The sequence below is a fragment of the Neolamprologus brichardi genome, chromosome 4 (genome assembly GCF_056152115.1).
Source record: "Neolamprologus brichardi isolate AB-2024 chromosome 4, ASM5615211v1, whole genome shotgun sequence".
Taxonomy (NCBI): domain Eukaryota; kingdom Metazoa; phylum Chordata; class Actinopteri; order Cichliformes; family Cichlidae; genus Neolamprologus; species Neolamprologus brichardi.
In genome coordinates, this window is record NC_142107.1 from 3617575 (window position 1) to 3628699 (window position 11125).

Below are 11125 nucleotides of genomic sequence, written 5' to 3' on the forward strand. Positions count from 1 at the left end.
TGGGCTCTTATCAAAGCAGATCTGACTGAGCACTGTCCTGTCACAGCAGACGGCTGATTTGTCCTTTGGATCGCCTTCAATAACTCAGTCTTTTGCCCACAACCCCTGAAAATGTGCTGCTTGTCCCTTCCTCTTTAAAATTCCGACAACACAAGTCACACAAGCTGTATTTTTCACAAGATTCCTGTTTATTTCTGTACTTACAATATACCAGAACAAAATACATGAGCAGAAAAAATTAGCTTTTATAAGCGGGTCAGAACAAGGATAAAGTGAGGGTGCTGCTTGCAGAAGCCAACAAAGGGGTGAAGGATAAACGAGCTAGTGTCCATATCTGTGAAAACATGACAGAGAAGATGTTCTGTCAGTACAGCTCTTCAGTTTTAAAGAATAAACAATTTTCTCTGGGTCAACAAATGATCAAATGCACTGTTAACCAAGGAACCCCTTAAACCCTTGTGATTGGACCACACAGTAAAACTGTATACAATGTAATGCATGGTACTCACTTCTGAAACTCCCACTCCCTGTTGTCCAGAGGACACACCTGTCTGGTCTTCAGCCAGCGAGAAATACAGTGGAAGTGGAAAGCATGCTGGAAAACAGAAACAGTAGAAGGATGGTAAAACTACCTAAAAGAATTTTATTTAACAAAAATAATTTCTCTAGTGGAAAATCGATATTTTACTTCAGGTTTACAATATTTAAGTATCATGTATCTCCATTCCCCTGAATTGTAATTTTATTTATTATTAGTCCTTTATTTATCCAGGTAAAAATCTAATTTCCAAGAGAGACCTGGCAATACTGCTAATACTCTAATTCTTTGTACTTCCACATGACAACAATCAAACTTTGAGGCACAACTGGAAAACAAAGAAATAGATCGTGTGCGCTTAAAATAACAAAATGACCAGAGGATCAAGTTATCCCAGATTATTTAAAACCATTTTTAAGGATTCAGGAAATTTTAAAACCTTCCATTTAAATACTGTTCATCGCATGTATAGTTCCTGCATATAAACCTGGCATGAGCAAGCTCTTATAAACACAACAGCCTTGTGCAGGAAATGCCTAAATAAAGTTCATTATGATCAATGTTGGGAACATCGCTTCAGAAGTTATACTAATATTAATTTGTGTTTAACATGATTCCTCTCACCTTTATGGATCAACATGCTTATCATTTTTGGTTAATATGAATCATGATCAAGAGCATCTACAAATAAAATAAATAATATACTTTATCTGATATTTGGGAAATCATTTAGTAACAACAGTTGAAATTATGAATAATGGCGATAATGACATATCATCTGGAAGATCACCTCTGCCTGATACGTAGAACTTCCTATATCTGCCCTTCCTGGCAGCAGAGATGATTGTTACAGGAGGTGCCTGTCATTGTCTTTTTAAGATCACTCCTTAGAAGTCCTAATCTGACTTTGTGAATCTGCATGTTTTCAGTATGAATGCCAAATTTGAACAGGGAGCATCAACAACTGTCAGTGCTACAGACACCAGGGTCAGACTGTGAAGACTCAGTTCTACTGTGATATCCTGAGTTGTCCCAGGGAGATCATTTAGTAGAAACAACCTGAACTGTGAAGTGCAGGGCACACACACTTCCTATGACTTCCTCCTTTGTTCCCAAAAAAATAATTTCAGACACCCATTTTCATCTTCTTTGCTGTGTGTGATTGGCAACAAAAGCCAATCACACACAGCAAAGAGAGAGAGAAAGCAGAGAAAATCAAGTGGTCAGATTAGGATTTTGCTTCCACAGTGCAATCCAAACAAAGAGCAATGGTCTCAAAGGGGAGCTGAGACCATTTTGATCACACCGTACATGTTATATAGAAACTTACGTTGCAAACACCCCAGGCTACAGTGCACTCTTCAGAGGTTGCAGAAGCTTGGTTGGCCTGGCACTCTATGCCTAATGGGTGAGGGGGGAAAAGAGAAATGTGTCAACATAAAAAGCACCATATCACCGACAATGATAAGCAAACCTCATTTACTGTCAAATGTGCACCAAAGAAGAGATCAAAGACCAAAATGTAAAACTGAACTCACAGAGATCCATGATGTGGTTCCTACAGATAGCACAGTTGTCCACCACAATGTCCCAGGCCCAGAGCGCAACAGCATTCCACTGAGTGGGGAAAAAAATAAAATCACACAAATATATGATCCAAGATTCATAATCTGGAGATTATGTCATTTAAAAAATGTCTATATCCCCTTATTTGAACCACACGAGGGCCAGCAGTGCACAAACTGCTGTGACTTGAGGGGCACTTTTTGAGCTTAAAAACAAACATTACATAAACATACGTTTTATTTAAAAATATATATTTTAACTTTGGTTCATTATGAGTGTCAAATGTCTTTTGATTTGAAAAAGAAGAAGCAAAAGCATCTCTTGGGTGTCTGTAAGAGGGCCTTATCCACTTCCCCATCCCAGAAACACGCCTGAGATGTTACTGTAAACTCTATAGAAGTCCTCAAATCATCAGAGATTTAAGATCTCATTTAAGGCATGGGGCCCTAAATATATCATTTGAGTCTAGCTTATTGAGAAAAGAATAGCATAAGAACGAGACACACAGTCGCCATCGAAAACATGTCAAACGTGTAAACATTATTTTTAAATACAAAGCAAAAATTACGTGTGATGTGTAGCTAAGCTAATTCCGCCGGGGTACCGTTTGAACAGCTGATGTGTTTCTGCCCATTACACCTTTGTTATTAATTCAGAGATATCTGTGAGGGCGTTGATTCTCGGCCCCTTAATGGGAAGTGCAAATTCGTGGGTGTTCGTTACTAACAGCTACAAGCCCAGTGTCCTAACTGATTCTATGCCACAGTGACTTAGCGCTAAAGTTAGCATGCTAGAGTTAGCTTAGTAAAGGCAGTGAGCGGTAATGAGCCACACGAGGGCCAGCAGCGTCCATTGTTAACATTAGACAGCTTCTTAGTAACTCCCCGGTGAGAGACTTTTTACAGCCATACCTTCTTTACTTCAAATCGTTTCTTGCTTGCGCTATTAGTACCGCTCGGTGTATCCACGTCCATTGCTGCTGCCATCTTGAACGGAAGAGTATGCCGTATGAGCCAAATCAGGCGGAAGAAGAGCGGCAGTTTCCGCCGGCGAATTTGAGAAATTTTAACGCGTATTATATCGATATTTGACGGCGTAATGAAGACAGATCATAGTTATTTTCTTATATTTATTTCAAAAGCTAACAATGTTAACTTTCATGAACACAAAGCGAAAAGCTTCTCCATGATCCAAAATATTTAGGTTCCACCGAGATTTGAACTCGGATCGCTGGATTCAGAGTCCAGAGTGCTAACCATTACACCATGGAACCCCCACGACGACCTGTCAACTACAGCTCGTTATAAAGGTGGGTATCACAAGTACAATGGTCTGTCATTCCCCGTTAGATATAGTAAATTGTTAGAGCACAAATGTTGCTAACACTGCCAAGTAGTTTGAATTACTATTGATCTCCCATCGATGCTACCGTGATAGGATCAATACTTTGCTTCTATCCTATAAGTTCAGTTTGTAGCCCACTGAATTTTGTAATTAAAAAACTATAGCTCAGACATGCTGTATGAAAATATCTGAAAGATTTTGTATGTACCGTCACGTCTAGAATATTTAAAACCTATAGCACATTTAGATAACAGATGTTGACCAAAAGTGCTTAAAAGACAGGTCTAAAAAAAAGAATAGTTTTAAAATAATTAAGAAAGTGAAAGATTTGTTTTGTTGTCGTGTTAACTAATTATCGTGGGAAATTTAAAAAAAAAAAATCAAAGTGATTTTAGTGGTCATTAAAATGTGTTCAGAATTTGCATATTGATGACTCATTTCATAAATCATGAAACACTGCTCTCCCTTACATAAGCTGCTCTTATAGGCTAAAAATATTGGTATTGGTATAGGGAATACTGGCTTGATATCAGATCAATACCAAAATTTGCAGTACTGCACAGAACTAGCTGTGTTTGTCCGTTTTTGTTAGCTTTCAGTACTTTACACCCATAGATAAGATTTTTTTTTGCTATGTGGTTCCCTTCTATAAACTACACTCAATCCCAATGTGGGATATTGCTGTGCAGTCTCACATAGGGACACTGTGGGATAACATGGCCTCGCTGATTTCACCTATAGACACTTGATGCTTGGCCCCTGTAAATTAGTATGTGCACCACTAAATATACATTTCTGTAATATCCATAGCAGTTGGGCTCCTCTAAAAATGCGTTGTTATTCTCTCTCAACAAACCTTTTTAGTGTTGCATTAAAGTATCCCTGCAAGAAAGGTGAGAGATTGGCTGAGTGACTGTCAGGTTTCCTCTGACTTTTTGACTTTGATTTTTCGCTTGGATACAAAAGACTTGCATGGCTCAACATTTTAATTTAGAACCAAAAAAATGTAGCTTTCAAGAAACCCTTAAACCTTAACACTCAGGTTTATTGCAAAAAAAGAGGAAAAGGAAAATGAGTTACATGTTCTTATTTCAGTATCTTCTTTTTCTTTGTTACTTTTGGTGGCCCAGGTTTTCTTTGAGGCTGCTTCCTGGGCAGTTTGGCGACTTTAGCTGTGGTCTGTGCTTTGAATTTCTTCACTTTTGGATCTGCAGCACTCTTCTTTTCTGGTGGAGAAATGTTCTCTTGACAGGACTTGAAGACGTGGATGCCCTGGACCTTCTGGCCTCTGAGCTCAGGAGGGTGACCACAAGTTGCGGTCAGCTCCAAACTAACATTCTCCATCCACCTGAGCCACAGATACAAAGAGACAGAGTCAGTAAAGCTGTCAGTTCATTCTAACTGTAATCCCAGGTAAATCTTACACCGACCTGCGCAGAGGAAGCAGAGAGCAGTCACAACGCAGTGGGTTGTCCTGCAGGTCCACGGTCTCCAGGCCAGTGAGTGGGCTCAGATCAGGAAACTCCTCCAGCTGGTTTCCTCTCACAGTCAAAGTCCGCAGCTCTGAGGCCAGCCCCAGCAGTGCATCCTTGGAGATCTGCACAGTGGTGCAATACAAAGAGTTGAAAAGAAAATGATTTATCTTGAACAAGCCCTCAGTGCAGTGAATCAGCACATATTTTCACATAAACAGTACAGTCACGTTTGGACTAGATATTGGAAGCCTGGCATGATGGCTGGTGTTCAAATACTGACAATGCTGAGAAAACATAAACACGTTGCAAACTAACTTGTGATATTAGCTTAAAAGGGTCTCTCGTACCTTTTCCATTCCCGTATGATCCATGTAAAGTCTCTTCAGACTTTTGGATAAGGGCTGGAAAGCGTTTGGTCCCACCCAATGAACTGAGTTCCCAGAGAGGTTGAGCTCCTGCAGATTAGGGGTCTCAAGCAGAGCGTGGGTGGGCACCTCAGTCAGCTGATTTGAATCCAGGTGAAGGGTACATAGAGAGTCAGAGTCAAGAGCGCCCTTGGCAATGTAAGTTAAGTTGTTATTGCCCAGATATAACTCAGTAAGTTTGGAGCCCAGTGAGGACAGCAACCCACTGGTCTCAAGTTTAGAGATGGCATTTTGCTCCAGGTGTAACACAACCAGACTTGGTAAGAGTGACAAAGCTAGAAGAAAGACACAGAACAGCCATGTTTTAGTTCCAGTGTTTCTTGTAGATAGTATCTACTGAGGCAGACTTAATGTAACTTATCCACTGACCTGATCCGGGGAACTGTGCCAGCTTGTTCCTCTCCAGGTGGAGGTAGGTGAGCTTGGGCGCTCCAGCAAAGGCCTTGGGGTCCAAGGACATGAGGTCATTATCAGAAAGATACAAATACAAAAGGTTTTTCATCCCTTGGAGGGCACCACCTTCAATTTCATGGATTTTGCAGGACTGCAAGTGAAGAGAAACAAGTTGGCTGCTGCCTGGGAAGCTGTTGGCTGGAAGGTAGTGGAAGTGATTATCGTGGAGGTCCAGCAACTGCGTCTGGGCGGGGAAGCCTCGTGGGACTCTAGTATGGCCCCGACCCTCACATGTGGCATGCTGGGTCTCAATCTAGAGAAAATCAATTTTGAATGTGAAACCTGCAAAACGTCTCAGTGGAAATAACAAACAGTCATCGAGGAAGTACTCTGAGGGTTTACTTAATAGAATACCGACATATCACAGTGCTCTGAGACACTGATAAACATATGAGTGAAACAGCTGCCTTGTAGCATGCAGCATTAGCCTTCATTTAAAGGCCTTTGAAGCATTATTTGTGGTGTGCCAAACATCTACCACTATGTTACCCATCTACCTACAGTGGATTTTTAGAGCTTTCAACTCAATTTTATTTATATAGCATGGCCACTTGATCCAACTCCTAACTATATGCTTTATCAAAACCCTTTTAGCATAGCTCTCTAGCTTAAAACTAAAGAGGGTGTCTGCCTCCTGAATCCAAACTGGAAGCTGGTCCCACAGATTAGGGCCCTGAAAGCTGAAGGCTCTGCCTCCCATTCTACTTTTAAATATCCTACGAATCACAAGTAAGCCGCAGTCTGAGAGCCAAGTGCTCTACTGTGATTAGTGAAGTAAGTAAGTACAAGTGAGCCAAGTGAGAGTGTGGTAAAACAGCAAATCTATGAGAAACTGGAGTTTTTATTTTTTCTTCCTGCTTTTGTTGTTGAGAGATCAGCAAATGCTGGAGTTGAACTGAAATTTTCACGGAAGTGTCCCAGAAGTGTTTTCTGTCTCCAACTTACATCACATTCACAGTTAGCTGGACACTTGACCTTCTGCTTTGGCTTGGCAGTGGCTGTGACCGTGGGTGGGACTCTTTCCGTACTCTCCTCCTCCTCCACTGGTGACTTCCCCCTCCTGCAGCGCAGATCCAGAGGAGACACCGCCTGCAGAGGCTCATCTGAGAGGTGAGGAGGTCCAGAGCAGGCCCCCAGCAGCTTCACACCACTAACTCTCGCCCACTGCCTCAGTGGAGACATGTAGCAGTTACAGTAGATGGGGTTCCCTTTAGAAAAAGTAAGAAATGCCTGTTGGTCAGCATGTAAAAATGACACATAGTATGCTATTACCCCCTACATCTTTCTTTCTTGGCCTCACTATGAGACATGAGAAGTCAGATCACTTACATCTGCTGGTTTGGAAAAAATGAAAGCCTGTTATATTAAAGTAAAAGTCTGCGTCCAATAAAAAATACCAGAACACAGGCTTTACCTGTCAGGTTGAGGCTGGTGAGCTCTCTAGGGCCTGAGAGGGGCTCCACGTACTGAAGATGGTTGTGGCTGAGGTCAAGGTGTGAGAGGAGGGGGGCTTGAGAGAAGGCCTTGTCTGAGAGGTCCTGAAGGGACATGTGGCTGAGGTACAGGTGTGTAAGCTTCGCCATGGAAACGGAATCTTCCCCGAGGTAGACCATGGGGTTGTGGTTCATGTGCAGCCGTGTGACCTCACGGAGTCTTAACAGGTGGAGGACATGGCGACTTAAAATTGTCACTTAAAAGATCACAAATTTTACTATATATATATATATATATATATGTATATATATATATATATATACATATATATATATATATATATATATATATATATATATGTATATATATGTATATATATATATATATATATATATATATACATATATATATATATATATATACATATATATATATATATATATGTATATATATATATATATATATATATATACATATATATATATATATATATATATGTATATATATATATATATATATATATATATACATATATATATATATATATATACATATATATATATATATATGTATATATATATATATATATATATATATACATATATATATATATATATATATATATATATATATATATATATATATATGTATATATATATATATATATATACATATATATATATATATATATATATATATATATATTATTGTGGTCAGTAGTTTGACTTCTTTCTGAGTGCTGCTGCAGCTGAGGATTCAATACTAAACACACATTAAAACACACATATCAATACGTCCCATAATAGTCGTCCAGGTTGTCCCACCTCGTCATTGTCTGCGTGGGGAAGAACTGCAGCTCATTGTGATCCAAGTCGAGGCGGCTGAGGGTGAAGAGCCCAGCAAACGCCTCAGGTGCCAGGTTGTTCAGAGAGTTGTGGCTAAGACGAAGAAACTTAATGTTCTGCAGCCCCTTGAGGAGGAAGAGGAGGAGAAGGAGGACCGTTGTGGAATCGCATTACCAAACACATCCAAAAAGATTATTATTAACGTATTTACCCATAATTTGGAGTACCTGGAAGACCATGTTAGGGATGTAAACCAGCTGGTTGTGGGTGACGGCCAGTGTGTTGAGGAAGCCGAGCTGTGTGAAGGCTCCAGGCTGGATCTCCTCGATGCGATTGTTGTCAAGACGCAGCTCTTTCAGGGAGGAGAGACCGTCAAAGGACTCCTGCAGCAGTGAAAAGAAGAGAACATCATTCTCATAATAAAGACTCGAGAGGAAAAACTGCGGGCCTCTGATCTTACTTGGTAAAGGATTTCAATTTTGTTGTGAGCCAGGTTTAGAGAGACCACTCGGCCAAGAGTCCGAAAGGCGCCCTCTTTAATCTCGATGATGTTGCAGCGCTGCAGGTTGAGATGGGTGAGGTAGGGTGTGTGCATGAATGCCCCCCTGGACAGCACCTGCAAGTTGTTATTCCTCAGGTCGAGTTTCACAGTAATCTAGAGGAAACAATGAGTATTGGACACACAATTACATGCCAGGACGGAAACCAGAGTGAGGCTGGTTTATTCAGATAAGAAGTCTGGTTAACTAATCACTATTTGGTTCTAAAATCACTCTCTCTTGATTTCAGCACTAATTACTCACAGAATGTGGTCCGTGCTTCATAATTATACGCTTTCATTCTTTCTTTACTGAGGACAATGAGTGATCATTAACAACACAGGATGGAAAATAATTACACGCAGTATTTTACAGAAGCTTCTTTAGCAGCAGCAAACTCCCTTTAGATGTTTCTGATCAATTCAATTGTTTATCAATATTTCTGGGATGTCTTAATTGAAAACCCTTTTCGGGTCGTGCCAGAGCATCTCAGTCAGGTTAAGAGGAGAGCATTTGAAATTGTTATTGAAACACGTGCACGCGCCATCCTTTAGAGTAAAGAGGAGAGGATCCATCCAGCTTGTTATCAACCCTCAGTTTAAAAAGCCTACATGTCTAAGATACAGCAAAACCACTGAATTCCTCACCTCCTCCACAGTCGGGGGGACATCTGTTAGGTTCTTGCTCACACAGGCTGTTGTGAGTGTGGTGCTGTCACAGCTGCAGGCTCTGGGACACTTTTTGGCTTCCACGGGTAAAGACAGTGTTAAAACAAGGAGGACGACTTCAGCAGAGAAGATCTGCATCTGTGCCAGTAACACATGTTAGAAATAGAATTACAGGAGTGGCTAAAGGCCCCGGGTTGGGACACAGACACTAGACACACTAGTTCAAGTTATAAAGCTATTCTGCACCTTACAGAAGCAAAACAACAGATTTGGGGGTCTTGAAACATGGATTCCTCCTCATTTACTTGGATAAAGGACTCGCTTTTCCTTTCATGTCTATAAAATATTGTTGAAGGATTGTCATTTTACCTAATGTATCTTTAAGGAGGCAGAAGAGCTCTCCACGGTTGAAACCAGCATAGCCTTTTACTTTGTTTGATTTTCCCTGGTCTCCCACAACTGGTTCCTGGATCCCAAAACTCAACGGTTTGGCTTTAGCAACACATGGCACACATCATTTATCTGCCATTTTTAAAATATAGATGTAGCAGGTGATGATCAAAACTGATTGATACTCAATATCTTACACTATACATCTTAACACTGAATGCTACCATATGAGAAGTCTAAACTCCAAAGCAAATCAGAGTTCAAAACCCAAACTCACTGAAAACAAGCAGCTTGGCTTACCTTTAACCATATGGCTGTGCTATCAGTGTTTCCTTGGTAACAAGACTTAGAGATGGATTTAATCTACCAGTTCGGGCCTTAAGTTGTCCACTGAAGGCTTTACTTCACTCTGAGTGTGTCCAGTACTTACAGCCTGTGGTCCAACAGGCTAACAAACAAGACTTTGGTAAATTCTTTTGTGGTGACCCCTGGTCTTTGTGTCCTCTCTCTGCAAATTAACACACTGGCTTCACATTTTCTGAGGCACAAGAAGCGAGCAGCTTCTATTTGCTGACACATGAGATGAAATAACTCACTGCTGGTTTGGAAAAATCAAGGCTTTTAAATCTGAATGCCGGAGTTTCATCCATAAGCTTCCATTATAACCTTAAAAAAAGCCTGCTTCATCAGGCAATAATAATTATTACTACCATTTCAACTTTTCTTTCTCCGTTTTACATTACTGTAAAATCTGTATCTGCATTACATCTTTGGAGTTTAAAGTTTTGCTTTTTATTTTTGAATAAAACTCGTTCCAATAAAAGCTTGGATGCTGTCTGAAATTTAAAAAAAAACTGAGTGTAATGATTTGAAATGCTTATAAATCCCATTTTTATTCTGACTGCAACATTCGAAGAAGGAAAAAATTATTTGGGAAAGAGCCACGTTCACCACAACAGCCTCCTTCTTTTAACTGCAGCCAGGCCATTTCAGCACTGAACCTCTTCGCTAGGTTTAGCATCGTCTTGCTGAGATATGCAAGGCCTTTTTCTGAAAAAGACATCATCTGGATGGGAGCACATATTGCTCTAAAAGCTGACCTTATACCATTCAACATTAATGGTGCCCTTCATATGTGCAGATTATTCTGAAATTGCTCCATAAATTGTGGACAAGGGCTTTTGCCAGATTGGTTAATATATATCCAATCACGTTACTGACCCGTTGCCAGTTAACCTGAATTTTCCTTCAGCTGTTTCAGTAGTTTCCCTTATCAGTTTAAATATTTAACATTTTCCATGTTTTATTGTGAATAAAATATGGGTTTATGAGACTTGCAAATGACTGCATTCCAGTTTTATTTCCTTTAAACAGCATTTTGTCTTTTTTGGAATCAGGGTTGTAGAAACTACACAGTCAGTATGCAGAGACTTAGAAAAAAAAACAAC

General features: G+C 40.1%; 2 protein-coding genes and 1 non-coding gene across 3 annotated transcripts; all 3 read right to left on the bottom strand.

Annotated features, from left to right (window-relative positions):
• Positions 1-167: 167 nt before the first annotated feature.
• rbx1 (ring-box 1, E3 ubiquitin protein ligase) lies at positions 168-3138 on the bottom strand. The gene is made up of 5 exons (XM_006797979.3): positions 3016-3138; positions 2077-2155; positions 1869-1939; positions 510-595; positions 168-334 (listed from the first exon to the last, which is right to left on the bottom strand). Exons 1-5 carry the CDS (start codon positions 3088-3090, stop codon positions 322-324), a joined length of 324 nt encoding a protein of 107 aa, XP_006798042.2. The 5' UTR covers positions 3091-3138; the 3' UTR covers positions 168-321.
• Positions 3139-3305: 167 nt separating this feature from the next.
• On the bottom strand, positions 3306-3377 carry trnaq-cug (transfer RNA glutamine (anticodon CUG)). Its single transcript has one exon. It is a non-coding gene; the product is annotated as a tRNA-Gln (tRNA).
• A 1124-nt stretch (positions 3378-4501) lies between these two features.
• Positions 4502-9425, bottom strand: chadla (chondroadherin-like a). The gene is made up of 10 exons (XM_087840248.1): positions 9267-9425; positions 8541-8735; positions 8308-8463; positions 8060-8205; positions 7216-7454; positions 6747-7009; positions 5718-6054; positions 5271-5623; positions 4879-5045; positions 4502-4796 (listed from the first exon to the last, which is right to left on the bottom strand). The coding sequence occupies exons 1-10, from the start codon at positions 9423-9425 to the stop codon at positions 4535-4537; spliced, it is 2277 nt and encodes a 758-aa protein (XP_087696374.1). The 3' UTR covers positions 4502-4534.
• Between the last annotated feature and the right edge of the window lie 1700 nt (positions 9426-11125).